The sequence below is a fragment of the Anomaloglossus baeobatrachus genome, chromosome 4 (genome assembly GCF_048569485.1).
Source record: "Anomaloglossus baeobatrachus isolate aAnoBae1 chromosome 4, aAnoBae1.hap1, whole genome shotgun sequence".
Taxonomy (NCBI): domain Eukaryota; kingdom Metazoa; phylum Chordata; class Amphibia; order Anura; family Aromobatidae; genus Anomaloglossus; species Anomaloglossus baeobatrachus.
The window spans coordinates 417,136,055-417,153,984 of NC_134356.1; the positions used below are offsets into that span (position 1 = coordinate 417,136,055).

At 40.8% G+C, this 17,930-nt stretch overlaps 1 protein-coding gene across 1 annotated transcript in view; it reads right to left on the reverse strand.

Moving 5' to 3' along the window:
• Positions 1–234: 234 nt before the first annotated feature.
• Positions 235–17,930, reverse strand: part of STRIP2 (striatin interacting protein 2) — a 204,737-nt gene continuing 187,041 nt past the window's right edge. Inside the window, exons 19-21 of the mRNA XM_075345363.1 lie at positions 7,015–7,119; positions 5,705–5,909; positions 235–2,552 (exon numbers count right to left, since the gene is read on the reverse strand). Of these exons, the coding sequence (XP_075201478.1) occupies positions 2,302–2,552; positions 5,705–5,909; positions 7,015–7,119 (561 nt within the window). The 3' untranslated portion in view covers positions 235–2,301. The remainder of the gene's footprint in view (positions 2,553–5,704; positions 5,910–7,014; positions 7,120–17,930) is intronic.

The following is a 17,930-nucleotide window of genomic DNA, read 5'->3' on the forward strand; positions in this document are numbered from 1 at the left end:
CAAGTCGCCCCAATCCAAGCATCCAACTGCTCATCAGGCGTTTCGGATCACCCAAGCATAGTAGTGCTCGCTTATCACTAGTGATAACTTACATTACACATGCATTATGTTTTGTTCTAGTACATGTGAGAAACATATATATTATATTTCCACCACTCGTAAAACATGTTCTCTTTCCCAAAGATTACTATAATCCAAGCGCCAGACACCGGGGATGTAAAGCAACAGACTTAATTTAATATTCATTTTGTTATAAAACTCTTCACTAACAGGTAAAATAGAGAAGCAGCAGCCATCTGGTGTATCCAGTGAATACAGTGTATATACAAAACTGAAATACTGTCTGGTGAGGCGAAACTTGTCAGTCCAGAGATTCTTCCCTGGTGTCACAGTACAGTAATGCCTTATCGATCATTTGTGACGGACAGTTTTCAGCAATGCATCAATGTCCTGAAAGCAGCCATATTTTTTCCACTTATACACATCAATTTGGAGCTAAAAAAAAATCATTTTTTTTTAAACAGGTCATATTAAACTGTAGCACTCATTGCAAACCACCCTGTCTATAAATGGCTGCAGATTGAGTTAATCAAGAATCCATCAGTAAGCGCACTATGATGGTCTGACAGGCGTTTTTTAACTCCTATTTGTCTTTTTCCTTTCAGCTGATTTAAGACCAAACATCACATCAAAACTGAGTGAGCAGGAAAACATAGGGTCTGTAAAAAAGCAAAACTACATTATAAAATTAAATCTAATAGGAAAAACATTAGCCACAAATATGTTAGTTAGAAAAAGCTATTGTCCCCAAATATAGACAACCCTTTTAAAGGAGACTGTCTGCTAAATGCAAAGGTTTCAGAGCTGTAAATTGGCCATACAGTCTCATCCGTATAAAAGGTGTCGTCCAGGCATGGGACGCAAGTTTACAATCACTACGTGGCTGCAGAATTGTGAATCCTCACAGTGCACAGTGTGCGCGCTGTGGCATTTTCCAGTTCTGGGCAGTCATGTGACCACAAGCATGTGGTTTACATACCTTCAGCCATATTCCGACTAGACATTTCAATCGTTGCTCAATTCACTATTATGTGAGATCACGCACGTTTAGTCAGAAAGAGACAGCAAGTATGTAAATCACATGCTAGTAGTAACACGCCCGCCAGCTCCCAATGCTAGAGAATCTGGACAATTCCAACATTACGTGATGTGAGAATTCACAAGTCTACAGTCACAGAATGACTAAAGACTTGTGCCCCAAACCTGGATAGCCCCTTTAAGTCTTCTGTGCTGGTCCAACCACAGGTTTTGTGAGCCAAACCAATAGTGTAATAAGCATATCTGATGCTGTTAGTTTGGTTCACAAGATTCAAGGATGATCCAGACATGGTCTCTGTGATAAGACTATTCAGATATGCTATGGCCATGTTTTAGCCCTTTTAATATTAAGGCATATGGTTCATGATTCACCACTATGACCCGGAGAGGAGGACCTAGCTCATCTGTGCACTATATCGGCGTCCCACAAATTTTATTGAATAAGTGCCAATGACTTCTTCATTTATACTTCACTTTCCCTGGAAGTAAAATCTGATGGTGAGATGTGGGTTGCTTGAGTGGGACTGCTGATGATGAGGGCAATGTATTTGAAGGGGTGTTCCAGTTTAAATAATCACATTTATTGTACAATAGAGGTTGGCTAATGTTCTTGCGTACTTCGTGGATAAGTTCTTTATGTTTTTAGTCAATGGTCATGAATGTTCATGAAATTCTGTATTTGCTACATGACATACAAAGAAATGCTCAGCTTGGTACCAGAAACACCAATATATATCGTGAGGGGCCGTGCTCCTGTGTAATCATCACAAGACCCGAATAGATTGCTGACCTCAGGAACTGATCCAATATGGTTCTTGTACGATGACTACAGAGATCTTGAACAACAGAGGAATTGTTACACATAGATCACTTTTTACTATAGAATGAATCAACTTAACTTGCTTGAATTGGGAAACATCAGACATATGTCAGGATTATATTGGTGATAGCCCGCTGTGTAGAGAATGCAATCTGAGACGTTCTGCTGAGTGGAATAATGGGTAGACAAACCAATGTAGGCAGCTAGGTGTAGGATTACAGGAAAAGCCATCTCAACTTGGCTTCTAATTAAATCCCTTCACAATTGGGGGAACAAGATAGGGTTAAAGTTATAGTTCCTCTGATCCTTAATGTGCCTTTTTGACAAGTGATCTAAGACAGTGGATCAAGAAAGGGATGGACATCGGCTGGTACATTCATCAGTCAGGAGAATTGTAGAAGGTCTTCCCACTGAATTGGATTGGAGAACACCTCCCTTTCCAGCCAGAGCTCATAAGTATAATGGAAATCTTCAGGGAGTTCAAGATTTTGTCCCACAACACTCTGCAAACAGTTATCTACTGGGGCAAACTCCCAGTTTGGATTCTTCTCATATCTCCGACTGTTGAAACTCTCGATGTTTCCTCGCAAGGTGCACTCTTCAGCCTGGAAGTCCCAAGGTCTGGCATCTATATCTAATGGAAGAAATAGGAACAGAACATTACCAAGAGGTTCTGTAATTAGACTATTACCAAGTGACTTGTATGTGTGTAAAGTGACATTGTCGTCTTATGTTTATTACTTTGTGCCCACTTAACTCCACTGCTTCACCCAGGTGGTAGGCTCTGTAATCAGCTCGATTATGTATTGGCACCCTGGGACGTCCTGATCTTTACCCCTGTGTCTCACTTACATAGGTACATAAGTTGAAAAAAGACCTAGGTCCATCTAGTTCAACCTTCCTCCAAAAATTATACATTTTGTCACTAAATCATTTGTAACTGAAAATGTTGTGTGTACTGAGGAAATCATCCAGCCCTTTTCTAAAAGTTGTTATAGTTTCTGCCATTACTACCTCTTGTGGTAGGGCATTCCACAGTCTGACTACTCTAACTGTAAAGAACCCTTTTCCTATTTCGGTGCCGGAATCGCCTTTCTTCCACTCGCAATGAGTGCCCCCTGGTCCTTAGTGCCACTTGAACTGTTCACTGCAAGGCTGGGGTCACAAGAGCGTATAAAAGTAAAAAAATATATATATTTGTTCCATTCTCATCCAGAAAACTGAACAATGTTTCCCCATGTCATCCATGTTCTGTCTGTATGCAATGTTTTTTGATTTTTTTTTTTTACAGGATAATTATTTACAGTTTCCCATCTTACAGAATTGTAATGTATCTGTCAAATTTGTATGCCATACTGATGGTCCATTTGCCATCCGATTTTTTTTTTCCCGCACTGTACAGATTTCGGGGTCAAATCACTGCATACTGCAATTATTTATTTTTCTCATACTGAATACAGCTGAGAAAAAAAAAGCAAATCTCCTTTGAATCATTAAATAACATTGGTCTGAGTGCAATCCCTTTATCGAATTGCATTTTTCCGATTTATACGCTTGTGTGAGCAAGCACTAACAGATAGCTCTACATAGTACAAGCTTTTACTCTATCCCACAGCCAGCTATTCTCCGATGGCTTATTGGTATTTCCATGAAGGATGAGTTTGCTCAATTTCTGCAGAAGGTAATGGGAATCAGCACAAAGTCATCCTGATTTGGGGAAAACGTTACTTGAGCGTTTGCTTCTACAGAGACCACATATTAATACTGGAAGGCAATTTAAGAACTCTATAGCAGAGAGCAAAATGTTACATCGATCGCTGGATCGGTCACCAGATTTCACAAATCAAACTGCAAATATTACTAAATTGATCTCTTACATCTAATCAGGATGCAGAGTTTTATTTGAAGATTCATGTCAAAATGGCTGTATAATCCAGGGCCGCCATCAGTGCATTACTGCCGTTACTTGTGTATGGGCCTGGAGAGTAGAAGCATTATACTGTTTTGGTGCCTCTGATTCTCTTCCAAAGCAACATGGCATCCGAAGTCTATTGCAGCTAAAATCTGGCTCCAAAATTCAAATAAATCCCAATGCAGTGATTTTTCTCTACCAACTGCTAGTGTACCGCCCTGGTGTTGGTCGGGCTGCTCGGATCCGGGATTGTGGTGGCTCGAGGGCCTCGGACCCCGGTTGGCGGACACTTTGATCAAGTGAAAGGGTGTATTTACAGGGGATAAGTTCGTGACGCCACCTGTGGGTTGCGGTAATGGGAGAACCGCCGCTGCTATAAGGAGTACCGGGGCAGATGAAGTTAAACAGCCTGATATTAGTCCCTCCACAGGTAGTGTTGGTGATTATTTGGGAGAGCAGGGTGCAGGGGACCAGGGTTATCACTGTGGGTAGTTGTGGTGCTGGATGAGGATTATAAAGGAGACACACAAGCTGCAATTAAACAAAATTCTCTGTGTGCCGCTGCTGCTGCGGGAAGCACGTCCAAGTACTCGCTCTCACCGATGTCACATAGTAATCCGGAGCCCGCCTCCGTGCACAGTTGTGTGTCCGTGTGGGTCTCTCTAGCCTGAAACTATGGAGGTCCTGCTCTTCAATTTTTAAGTGAAGATGTGCTCCCAAGGGCTGGCACTTAGGACTTCAATGGGTTGCTTTCTCTGGAAAACCCTGTCCCCCGCAATGTGCTGATGCCCTCAGTCTCTGAGCTCTCTGGGAAGGTCCCTGAAGGTCCCCTTCCTCTGCAGGTTAATTACCAGGACATTGAATTGGCTCCTGACCTAGGCTCCTGTACCCAGTCGTGCTCAGTACCGGTCAGTTCTTTTGGGCTTTCTGGTGCCGACAGTCCTCCTACACTATGTCCGTCACACCCTTTTCCAATGTCACTGCCACCGGTCTCCCACTCCTCTGGTCCCGGACTACTGTCTGCGACCCAACCACAGTCGTTCTAGCTCCCCGGGAGCTAACACTCCCCAGAGCCTCTCTCCTTGAGCGCTCTCACTTTACTCTCTAGACTGTCCCTCAAACCAGTTTGCCTGACCCTTAGTCTAGATGGAAAAGAGCCACCCACCTAACTCACTGGTGTGTCTCATGATGTGAGGTGTTGATTGGGATTTGTGGTGCTGATGGAGGTGACACCGGTTTCTGGGAACTTGGAACCAGGGGGTAGGTCCTGCATCCTGAGTGAATAGGATGCAGTTCCCTGTAACACCCTGATGTATTCAGGGGCGCTACACTAGAAGAAAGCAAACTTATCACATATCACTATACAATAAATGTGTAAATGGGGCCAGGGGACTGGGAATTCAATAAATAAAAACAAAGCAAGGACCATTATAAGAATTCTGGACCAATATATTGCATAAACTTAAATAATCTGTACCATCCAAACAATATACTAATATAATTATTGTTAGCCACTAAATCTCCATATTTACCCCATGACCTCCATATAATGTATATCAATACATTATTCTTCTCCCTAGAGCATCGGAAGTATTGGAGCATTAACCACTAAATCACCAGAGTATAACAGGAATACTATCACTAACCCCCAAACAAGCCAAAGTACAAATGTAACTGGGGGCATTTTACCATTTCTATTGTTGACCCCAACAAACTGGGAAAACGTATTTTAAAAATCCAGAGATTGTTCAGTGTTACAGTACTAAATAAAGAAAAGGACGCTAGTCATGCGCGCCATACCTAGAGAAATCAAAATTCTGATAGGAATAAAATGAACGCTCAGCAGAATTGTTCTGCTGCCGCTAACTACCTACCATTGCCATAGGCCCAGTCATCATTCATCCTGTGGCGCACCATTTGATAGATGGCAGACATGGTTTTCATGTTGCTTTTTCTCCACTGTCTTCCGAGGTATTTGGTCTGGATCTTCAGAAGCTTTAGCACATATAACTGCATCATTGCCTGCTTAACCTTCAGTGCACGCTTTAGAATAGGGGCAGATTTAAACACCACCAACATCTGACAACAGAAGACAAGTGGTAAAAGCATAAAACCACAACTAAAGTTTATATTTAATTACCATGAAACTATTATTTCCACTGTTTAAGAGATCTTCCTACATCTGTGTCCTAAACACACAATATCAAGATCTCATTAAAATAGCTTAAAATGTAGTTAAAAGGACTCTCTGCAATCTAAAGCCCCCTATACACCTTAGATTGTTGTTGGCCAAATGATTTTTAGGCTGGCAGCTATCTTACCCGACTGTCCTATACACAGGGGCACATGCTCTGCCAAGCGCTCCTGTAATCTCTATGACATAGCCACTGCCAGATATTTCTGGTGCTAGTGGCCAGATCATTAACAATCATCTGTCCCGTGCCCCTATAATATTAGGCTGGGCACTGACCCTGTCCTTACCAGAAGGATGGGCAGATGTTAAGCCTCCATTAGACTATCAACTAAGAACTGAGGCTATGGCATAGGTGAACTGCAATGTCTGCTATGAGTGTGGAATATACTATATACAGGCAGTTAAGTTGTATCGTCTGTTCTCAGCTGATGGGGCACCAGTGCTATAATTAAAAGGGGCTTTATGTAATCTGTGTCCAAGAGTGCAGCAGCACACGGTGTATGCCAATAAATGAGCAATAACTGATTATATAAAATTGGAAACTGTATTACTGCTACATAAACTATACTGATAAAATTGAAGTATTTTGAGCACAAATTGGCCAAACCGTGTGTGCCCACTAACCAAAACGTATCTTTCTTTGATGCATCCGAACTGTATCAGACTCCTAGGTTAAGGCCTTTCCTTTAAATTTAAAGAGAAGGTAGGATCCTGCCCTAATTAAAAAAAAGCCAAGTGCTCCTTCACAAGTCAGTTTTTCTTGTAGGAGTGCAATCCGCGGTTTTTCTTTGGATAGCACCCATATACTTATGATTGTCAGTGGGGCATTTCACATGTCTGATGGTTTCCTCAGACAGTGTGGTCCACACAAAAGCATGGAGAATTTTCCAATAATGATTGCAGTTTCAGATCTATTTGGTGTGTATATACTGCAGTCACAGCTTACACACTAGTGGTCATGTGGACCCTGTGGGTCTGTGGCACACTCACCATGGTACGGGAATGCTTCCATTTAGTCAGCTTATTCAGAACCCTCAGCAAATTGATGCAGGAAAATAAATTTCTCCAGCAAAACTGATTATTGTCTCCAGATTCCTGCATGATGGAAACACAAACAGAATACAGTGTTAATGTTCTCATGACCAGCACAATCCTACAATAAATAACTTCTATGTTAAACAGAGAGTAGTTTTGTGTCCTAGTGATAAAAAAAAGCAAATCTGCAAATTCTTAACATCTATTGAACACATGCAGTGAATTACTTTTACAAATTGTACTAAGATCTTTTACATTAGCTTTAATTTCTGAGATTAAAAAGTACGGAGCTATTGTCACAAATCTTGCTTCCCGTGTCCCTACTATGTGCTGTGTAATGGCAGTGTCTGACTGTACAAGTCTGATCATACCACATCTCCTGGGCAGAGGAGGATGTAATAAAGTATACAGACATTACAGCACCGGATCGCAAATTATCCTATCAGGTAAAATATTTTTAAAAAACAGGCAGGGAAATGCTTTACCTCAAAAACAGAATCAGTTACGATACCATGCTGTAATGTCTGTATACTTTTTTCCTTCCTCCACTGCTCAGGAGATGTGGTATGATCAGACCATGTTCCTGTACGGTCAGACACATCCATTACACAGTACATAGCAGGGACACATATATAGGATTATCTCAGCACAGGAACATATCCAATTGTGGAAATTATTACTATTATTCTAAGATCTATTGATTAAAATCAACTTTGAAATTAACTTTATCCATGAGAAAACCCCTTTAGTGGTCTAAATTTGTTAATCAATATACCAAGTACAAAGAAACAACTAGTCAGATATCATTCCCTACAGTAAGAAATTATATATGCAACGGAGCTTTTAATCATAAAATGTGATTATATAATAAAAATACAAGTTACATCTAAAGCAGCTAAAGCAAACACACATAGTATGAATTGCAGTACCACATAATGGCCACTTGGTGGAAGCAAAATTTCAAAGTATATACAAAAATTAATATTACATATTACTGTTATTGTGAACAGGTAAGCAAGTTAAAGATGAAATCATCCCTAAAAGGTATATAAAATTAGAGATCACACACTTCCTTTGCAAAAAAATAAAAAGTGCGTCAATGCAAAAGTTTGGCACCCTGCATGGTTAGTACCCATTATTAGCACCCCCTTTGGCAAACATCACAACTTGTAAATACGAGGGGCTGCTGATAAGTCTTTGGCTTTACCCAGAAAGAAACAAGATAGGATAATGAAACTTTACATTTATTCCACATACATCAATATTCCAAGTACTGTAAGCCTAGCAAATAGAAGGATTTCAGTTGTGCCTCGAACCAGGTATCCGTAGCAGCCATTGCATCAGAAATGGTGTGAAATTTGGTACCCTTAACACTAGAAGTCCCAGAGAGGAGTCATTAACATTTCTACCTTTGGAACCCAGAGACGGGTCGAATGACCTGAAGGATTTTAGCTAACATCCTATAATCACCGTCTTTTGTTCTGTAATTAAGACCATTACTGTCGCACCACAGGAGGTTGTTGTTTTCCATTGAGTTTAGCCATTTAGTTTCTAGTTAGTTCTATTCAGTTTACTGTATTTGATAATATAATTGACTAAGGGTCATTTGACCCTCTTTCGGGACTTCAGGGGGGAGCTCAAAATTTCTGGGACTTCTAGTGTTAAGGTGTTTCTTCAAGTTTGGAAACAGATGATAGTCGGAGGGAGCTAGATCTGGTGAATAAGATGGGTGGTCAACAAGCTGGAAACCCAGCTCTGCCAGTTTTGCCGTGGTCGCTTGTGCAGTGTGAGCGGAGGTGTTGTGTTGTCTTGCAGGAACAAGATTCCTTCAATTGGTCCAAAAGTTCAATGTAATACCTTGCATTGATGGTGGAATCCTTTTGAAGGTAGCCCACTAGCAGCTCACCCTCCTTATGCCAGAACACAGACGCCATCACCTTCGTGGCTGATTTTTGCACCCTGAACTTCTTTGGATGAGGAGAACCACTGTGCCTCCACTCTTTTGACTGCTCCTTGTTTTCAGGGTCATACATATAAATCCAGGTCTCATCCATAGTGACCAGTCGATGCAGGAAGTTATCATCAGTCCGGAAACGCTGACAAATGGACCAAGAAGTTTTCCCTCACATGTTTCTCAGATCTGTTGTCAAACATTTGGGGACACAATTTGCAGTTAGCTTCCTCATGTCAAAATGTTCATGGATAATGACATAAACATGTTCATTGGAAATCCCCATGATGTCCGCTATTGCTTTAGCCGAAATTCGTTGATTCTCTAGTATAAGGTTGTGCACAGCATCAATAATCTCCGGAACAACCACCACACTCTGTCGTCCAGGATGTTCCTCATCATTGGTGCTGAAGTGGCCAGTTTTAAATTTGGCAACTCGGTTCTTAACTATAAAAGAAAAAAAAAAAAGAGAGGAGGGCACTCCTGTGTGCAAATGTTAATTTTTTACGAAAAGTATAATCAGTTACACTCACCTAAGAGTGTTGTACTGCAGGTACAACACTGTCAAATAGCGCTGACAGGGGGATCTGGGTTACCCCGTTGGTTGCAGTCACGGATCCTATGGAGATGATCCGGCAGCAGCTTCTGATCCTGCCGCTGCTTGGAGCTCGTGCAACCCTCCTGTTCTCAGGTCGGCGTCTCACCGTGTTCCTGGATTAGGTAGGAGGAACCCCGTTCCCACTGGTTTTGGTGTCAGGCCAATCTAGTATTAGGCTGGTTTCACACTACGTTTATTTAACATGCGTCAGGAACGTTTTTTTGTTGCAAAAGCGGATCCTGCTTTTACAGCAAAAAACGCATGCAAACGCATCTGTTATTTTGCAGGATCCTGTCACTGGATGTTTAGGGGCGGGCATTGGAGTCATGTGATCGGGAGTGAGGGGAACTAGACTGGGAGCCGGCTTCTGACAGCTGCAGACGCTGGTAACCAAGGTAAACATCGGGCTTGGATACCCGATATTTATCTTGGTTACGAGTGTCTGCAGCTGCTAGGAGCCGGGCTGCCTGCACACGTTACCAACGTAAACATCGGGTAACTAAGAGAAGTGGTTACCCGATATTTACCTTGGTTACGAGTGTCCGCAGCTCTCAGGTGGGAGAGAGAGGCAGGAGAGGAAGGGGGAAAGACAGAGATAGAGAGAGAGAGGGTGAGGGAGGGAGGAGGAGAGAGAGACAGATCACGCGAGACTGGTTCTGGGCATGCTCAGTAGAGCAAGCAGGATCCTGCCTATCAGCATGCCAGCGTTCACCTGCGTTTGCGTGCTGTTTAGTCAGGATCCAGCAATTTGCAGTATTTGGACGCAGCTCAAAAACGCTACAAGTAGCGTTTTTGAAAGATGTTAAAAAACTGAAAGTCGCTGGATCCTCACTATAACGCACGCAAACGCAGGTGAACGCATGTTAACGCGAGTCCATTGCAAATGCATTGAAGTGAAAACGCATTTGCACTGGATCCGTTTTTCCGCTAAAAAAACGTTATGGACGGATGTTAAATAAACGTAGTGTGAAACCAGCCTTACACGTCAGTGAAGCTGAAACTCCTACTGCTGGAGCTGCGGCACCCCGTGAACTCCTGAAGGAGAAGCAAATTATCAAAGAAAACCAAGAAAACACGGTAATAAGGGCGCTGCTCACAAAGGAGATATGAGATTAAGCTAGTGTCATTTATTTAAGCCACAATGCGTTTTGAGGGATAAAAAATCTCCCCCTTCCTCAGGTAGCATAAAATAGAAGTATAACAGAGACATACATATATATACAATGAATAATTAAAATGATGAACAGACCCTCCCTCAGTGTTAAACCTTAATTAAGACTTGATTGCCCTGCACATAGTTAGCCCTCAGATATCCATAAACCAATAGAGGGTATAAGGGTTGGGCAGTTATAGGATGGATCACTACGATCAACAATTAGATTGATTCAGTTATAACGATTATAGGGATCGATTATAACACAAAAATTAATATTAATATTTCCTAAAGTTATATCCTAAAAATATATCCTACAATATCCTACTAATATAGAATATTAAACCAGGTTCACATAAGGGGAGCATATATATATATATATATGAGATATGAATTAATCCTAGAAAACTTTTTTTTTTACATATGAATAAACTTTAAATTATATGTATATATATATATATATATATATATATATATATATAAATGAAGGTAAAAATTACATATAAAAAATACATATGAAAGACACATATAAAAAATACATATAAAATACATATAAAATTGTGATACAAATAATTTAAATAAATTTTGATTAAACCCTTGGTTGGTAGAATCTGCAAAGGATCTCCATTCTACAAGTAAACCTATTCAATAATGTGACTAATTCCAAAAGCCTTGGTTGGCACTGAAACTACAAAGGATCTCAATTCTGCAGTAAACCTGATCAATAAAGAGACTGATTCCAAAAGCCAGTTAACAATGGGTGCTTATTATATGTCCGTAAGAAAAATACTATGTGCACCTTATCTGACTTTTTTATTTATTTATTATTTCCTATTAATCTCATTATTTAATTATTTTTATTTTGTTTTTTTATATTTTTATTTCAGTTAGCTTGTTGTTTTGATTAATAATAGATTCTTCCACACATATCTTCCCGGTCAGCCAACCAATAAATCCTTTAATCCGCTCTGTCATGATGTTTAGACCCTCAGCATGGAGCGTGGCCAATTTAAAAATCCAGAAGGATTCACGTTCCACCAGTTTCCAATACCGTTCCCGAACATCTATCGCTTTTTGTTCAATAATAGTTGTTTTAAAAGTTTCTTTATCTTTATTGTGTTCTAAAAAAAAAAAAATGTTTGGATGAACTATGGGTTATAGTACCATGTCTAATGTTAAACCGATGGCCATTCAATCTATTGTGAAGCATTTACGTGGTACGGCCCACATACTGTAGGCCGCATGGACATTCTAAGAGATAAATTACAAAATTTGAATGACAGTTCAGGTATCGTTAGATTACATATTCCTCACCCGTAATATTGTATTTAAATGATCGTTTGCCTTGTGTCAGAGATTTACAACACAAGCATCTCAATTGTCTACAGCCAAAGTTGCCAACTGGTTTCAGTTCACCTGGTTTATTTCCCTTAGATGAGACTTCAATGGGGCAGATGCTACCAGTTGGCAACTTTGGCTGTGGACGATTGAGATGCTTGTGTTGTAAATCTCTGACACAAGGCAAACGATCATTTAAATCCAATATTACGGGTGAGGAATATGTAATCCAACAATACCTGAACTGTCATTCAAATTTTGTAATTTATCTCTTAGAATGTCCATGTGGCCTACAGTATGTGGGCCGTAGCACGCAAATGCTTCCCAATAGATTGAATGGCCATCGGTTTAACATTAGACATGGTACTATAACCCATAGTTTATCCAAACATTTTTTGTTAGAACACAATAAAGATAAAGAAACTTTTAAAAACAACTATTATTGAACAAATAGCGATAGCTGTTAGGGAACGGTATTGGAAACTGGTGGAACGTGAATCCTTCTGGATTTTTAAATTGGCCACGCTCCATCCTGAGGGTCTAAACATCATGACAGAGCGGATTAAATGATTTATTGGTTAGCTGACTGGGAAGATATGTGTGGAAGAATCTATTATTAATCAAAACAACAAGCTAAATGAAATAAAAATATAAAAAATTTAAATAATGAAATTAATAGGAAATAATAAATAAATAAAAAATTCAGATAAGGTACCCATGTATTTTTCTTATGGACATATAATAAACACCCATTGTTAACTGGCTTTTGGAATCAGTCTCTTTATTTATCAGGTTTACTGCAGAATTGAGATCCTTTGTAGTTTCACTGCCAACCAAGGCTTATGGAATTAGTCACATTATTGAATAGGTTTACTGCAGAATTGAGATCCTTTGCAGATTCTACTAACCAAGGGTTTAATCAAAATTTATTTCAATTTGTATCACTATTTTATATGTATTTTTTATGTCTTTCATATGTATATTTTATACGTAATTTTTACCTTCATTTATATATATAGGTATACATATAATTGAAAGTTTATTCATATGTAAAAAAGGTTTTCTAGAATTAATTCATCTCTATTTTATATATATGCTCCCCTTATGTGAACCTGGTTTAATATTCTATATTTTTTGCTATATCTCTGCTCTAATTTTAGAATGTAGGATATATTTTTAGGATATAACTTTAGGAAATATTAATATTAATTTTTGTGTTATCGATCCCTATAATCGTTATAACTGAATCAATTTAATTGTTGATCGTAGTGATCCATCCTATAACTACCAAACCCTTAAACCCCCTATTGGTTTATGGATATCTGAGGGTTAACTATGTGTAGGGCAATCAAGTCTTTTCCAAAACGTTTTTTATTGATTTTTCAAATTTGTAAAAACATGACAAGTATCATTGCAAAAGAAGAACATTCGTCTGACAAAATGTGACATAGAGGTGGGTGATACCCCAATTTGGAGTTCCATGTTGCTGTTCGATTTAAGATAGTATACAGTAACATTAAACCAAAACATAGGTAATGAAATATAATATAACATATGCAATACAATTCGTTAAATCTCTGTGTCGTCCCTGAATGATTTCAATTTTGCTAGCGTGTCTTGGTATTCCCAACCGTCTCGTCTCCCCCTCCCGCCAGAGCCCCCTCCTAGGTGATTCTCAGTTTACCCAGGCTGTCCTGAATATCGCTCAGGATATACCACTCTGAGTGAACAAAAGGTGCCATCAGGTTAATTATTTCTCCCTGTGTGAATTGGCTTTCAATAAAATGTCTCCATCTCACAAAAAACTTGGCTGTCAACCCATCTTTATCCCTCTCCGCTTCTAGTTTTTCCCACCTCAGAAGGTTGTGTAGTTCGCCCACAACCTCCTTTATGGATGGGCCCTCCCTTTGAATCCAGTGTTTTAAGATGCAACGCTTAGCTATCATGGCTATGTCATGCATTATTGCGTATTTCCTCTTTTCCGGCGTGTTCGGTCCTCCTCCTACTCCTCCCTCAAAGGAGTGGAAAATCCACACCATTAAGTCTAGTTTGCTGAAAATTCCCCATGTTGACTGGGCAAATAGTCTGACTTGGTTCCAGAACCTAGCGATTGTCTCACATTCCCATAGCCCATGTAGCATATCCGTTTTTTCTTTTTGACACTTAGGACACCACCTATCCCTACCTGGTATGTTGAAACCTATAATGGCCCTATGTAGAATTCTGAATTGAGTGTCTCTCCATCTCTCATTGGTAATATGTTTCCGCACTTGTACCCATCCTCTCAGTATATCATCCACCACTTCTTCCCTTCCCAATTGTTTCCCCCACGCTTTTAAAGTCCGACTATCCTCCCGTGAGATAAGCACCCCCCTTAGCGATCGATAAATTTTAGAGACATTTATACTTGTTACATCACATTCCAGTAACTCATCAATCGAACTTCTGTTCAGCTCTCTTCCAACCACACCCAGGTCTCCTATTATTCCATGTTTCAATTGTTCATACTGGATGACATGTGAGCTATTAAGGTTGTACTTATCCAACACTTCCCGACCTGTCATCCACCTCCTGTCCTCCACATTCATAACATCTATCATTCTCCTGACTCCCCTCTCTTTCCATCTAGTAAATAGCTTGTTTTCTCGTCCCAGGGGAAAATTTGGGAATGCCCAGGGGTTCAAGTACTTGGACACTTTCCATGAGAGCCCCAGTTTTTTCCTTACCGACTTCCATGTTAGCATGGTGTCTCGGAATATAATTGAGTTCCTTATGTGCCCTTCAACCCTGGATAGTGGGGAGTGTAGAATGGACGTCAGATCCCACGGTGACGCATATTTAGTTTCCATCGCATGATCTGAGTGCCTACTCGTTCCTCTCACCCAATCAATTACATGCCTCATGATACATACAAGATTATACCCTTGGACATCTGGAAAGTTTAGACCTCCCTCCTCTGCTGACTTCATCAGCGTACGCAGCTTTATTCTGGGTTTCCTTCCCCTCCACAGAAATTCTGTATACGCGGAGTTGAGCTTATTCACATCCTTTAGTTTTAGCAATAGCGGGATTGTCTGGAAGGGATACAGCAGCCTAGGAAAGCTCATCATTTTTATCAGGTGGCATCTTGCCAGTAATGGAAGTGGCAGACCTTTCCATCCCTTTAATTGAACTGTAATTTTCCTGATTAGCGGTCCATAATTCAAGTTATAGATTGTTTCCACCGATCTTCCTATATGCACTCCCAGGTATTTAATTGAAGATTGTGCTATAGGAATTCCACATAGACAGCCATCCCTTATTTGTCCCCCCATTGTCCCATGATGCCCCTTTAGGAACATGATCTCGCATTTTTTTTTGTTCAGTTTGAAACCGGAGAATGAGCCAAATTTTTCAATCAAGGCAAGAGTCTGTGGCAAATCCGCACCGGGGTCCCCCATATAAAGTATGATGTCATCAGCAAAAAGCGCTGTCTTTACTTCTGAACCCCTTATCTTGATTCCTTTAAAGCTATTTTGTCCCTGTAGTATTCTTGACAACGGCTCGATTGCCAGGTTGAATAAAAGAGGAGATAATGGGCAGCCCTGTCTTGTTCCCTTCATCAAAGGGAACACGTCTGATAGAAAGCCCGGAGTGTGAACCCTAGCTCCCGAGTTGGCATAAAGGTTTCTAATGTAAAGTCTCATCTTGCCTACAATCCCTATGGCCTCCATTACCCTGTCTAACCACCCCCAATTTACATTATCAAACGCTTTTTCTGCGTCAAGTGTAACTAGGGCAGGTCTAGCCCCTCCCTCAGTGAGACCCAGTCTAACCGCGTCTACCACTAGAATTGTCTTTCGGATATTGGTAACGGCATTTCTCCCCTTAATAAACCCCACCTGGTGATTCGTAATGATCCTAGGTAAGATCTCGGCCAGTCTATTAGCCATGATCTTGGACATAATTTTTAAATCCTGATTTATGAGCGATATAGGTCTATAACTAGAGGGATCATCCAGGTCCTTGGTTCCCTTGGGGAGTAATTTAATATATGCTATGTTGGAATTTTTGGGTATTTCCGCCCCTCCCAGGAAAGCATTAAAGACTGAGGTTAGATCCGGCGAGATCAGATCCTTCAGAGCCTTATAGAATTCACTATTGAAACCGTCAGGTCCCGGTGCCTTGTTGGTGTTAAGCTCCCCAATTGTTCTCGTCACCTCCTCTACTGTGATATCTGCGTTTAAGGCACTCAAATCTTCCTCCGTCAAGCTAGGCATTTGGGCTTGTCTTAGCCACTCTGCCTCATCAGTCATGTCGTTATTCCCTGACCCATATAGTTTTCTATAGTAATCTCCCAACAGTTTATTAATGTCCTTAGGATCCGTAGTCACCTCTCCCCCCTTTGTTTTCAGTTTAGAGATCACTGTCATCTTTCTGCTGCCCCTTGCCAGATTGGCCAACATCCTTCCCGCCTTGTTGCCAAACCTATGTAAGTCAACCTCCTTGTGCGACTAGAATAGTTGTTCCTTTTTTTTGGCCCATTCGTCAAATCCCTCTTTTGCCTCCAACCATCTGCCTTTTGTCATGGGAGATCTATTTGTCACATAATTTGTATATGCTACCCGTACTGCTTCACTATGGAAATTATAATTCTCATTGGTTTTCCGTTTGATCATGGCTGCGTACCCCACCAGACGGCCCCTTAGGACCGCTTTTGCCGTTTCCCAAAATATCACTGGGGACTCTCTATGTTCCTTATTGTCCTCTGCGAATTCTCCCCACCACTCCTGTAGCACCTTATGGAAATTATCTTGCCTGAGAAGGAACGATGGGAATCTCCATATGATATCTGTACCTCTCCTGAATTTCTCTCTAATGCCCAATCTCACCGGACTATGATCAGAGATCACCATATTCTCTATCACACAATCTTGCGTTCCACTCAGTAAGTCTTGCGAGATCCAGAACTGATCAATACGTGACCAGCTATCATGAGGGTGAGAGAAGTGTGTATACTCTCTGTCATGTGGGTGAGTTAGTCTCCAGATGTCTTTCAGTCCTACGTCTTCTAATGTTACATCCCTATTGTCTAAACTCCTGCCCACATTAGCTGTCCCCTCCTCGCCCCTCCTCCTATCTTCAGCTGAGTCTGGGACAGTGTTAAAATCGCCTCCCACTATAATGTTAGCCTCCCCATCTGCTAATATGGTGGCCTTTATGTCATCATGAAATGTGATTTGTTGTGAATTTGGGCCATAGACATTATAAATACTGAGTTTACCCGCTGGACTAACGATTGTTAAGTGCTGCCACCTTCCATGGTCGTCTGCCTCATGTGCCACTACCTCATGACTGAATTGTTTATTTATTAGAATCATAGTGCCCGCTTTTCTACCTTGTGCCGCTGCCCCGTAAACGGTGCCCACCCAATGTTTCTTCATGCGGAAAAAGTCCTCCCCCCCCAAGTGGGTTTCCTGTAATAAGGCAATGTCTGTCTTTAGTCTTTTCAGATGTCTCAATATCATTGCTCGTTTGTTAGGTGATCTCAGCCCTTTAACATTCCACGTAGTTATCTGTATCATGTTTACCTGGGTATTCTGCTTTTACTACTCCCTCCCCTATGGGCCCCTGCATCAAGGAAGACGAGATGTTCGACACTAGAATCACAGTTGGTACCACAAAATCGACACTCCCTTTCCCCACCTTGCAAATATAACAAATACAACAAAAAGCATGTAACTGTAAAACATAATTTCCCTTCCGAGAAATCCACGGCGCTTCCCGCCACGTTGGTGAGCTCCCCTATTCCTAGCCAAAATATGTAGCTCCCTAATCACCCCCCAAAAAAT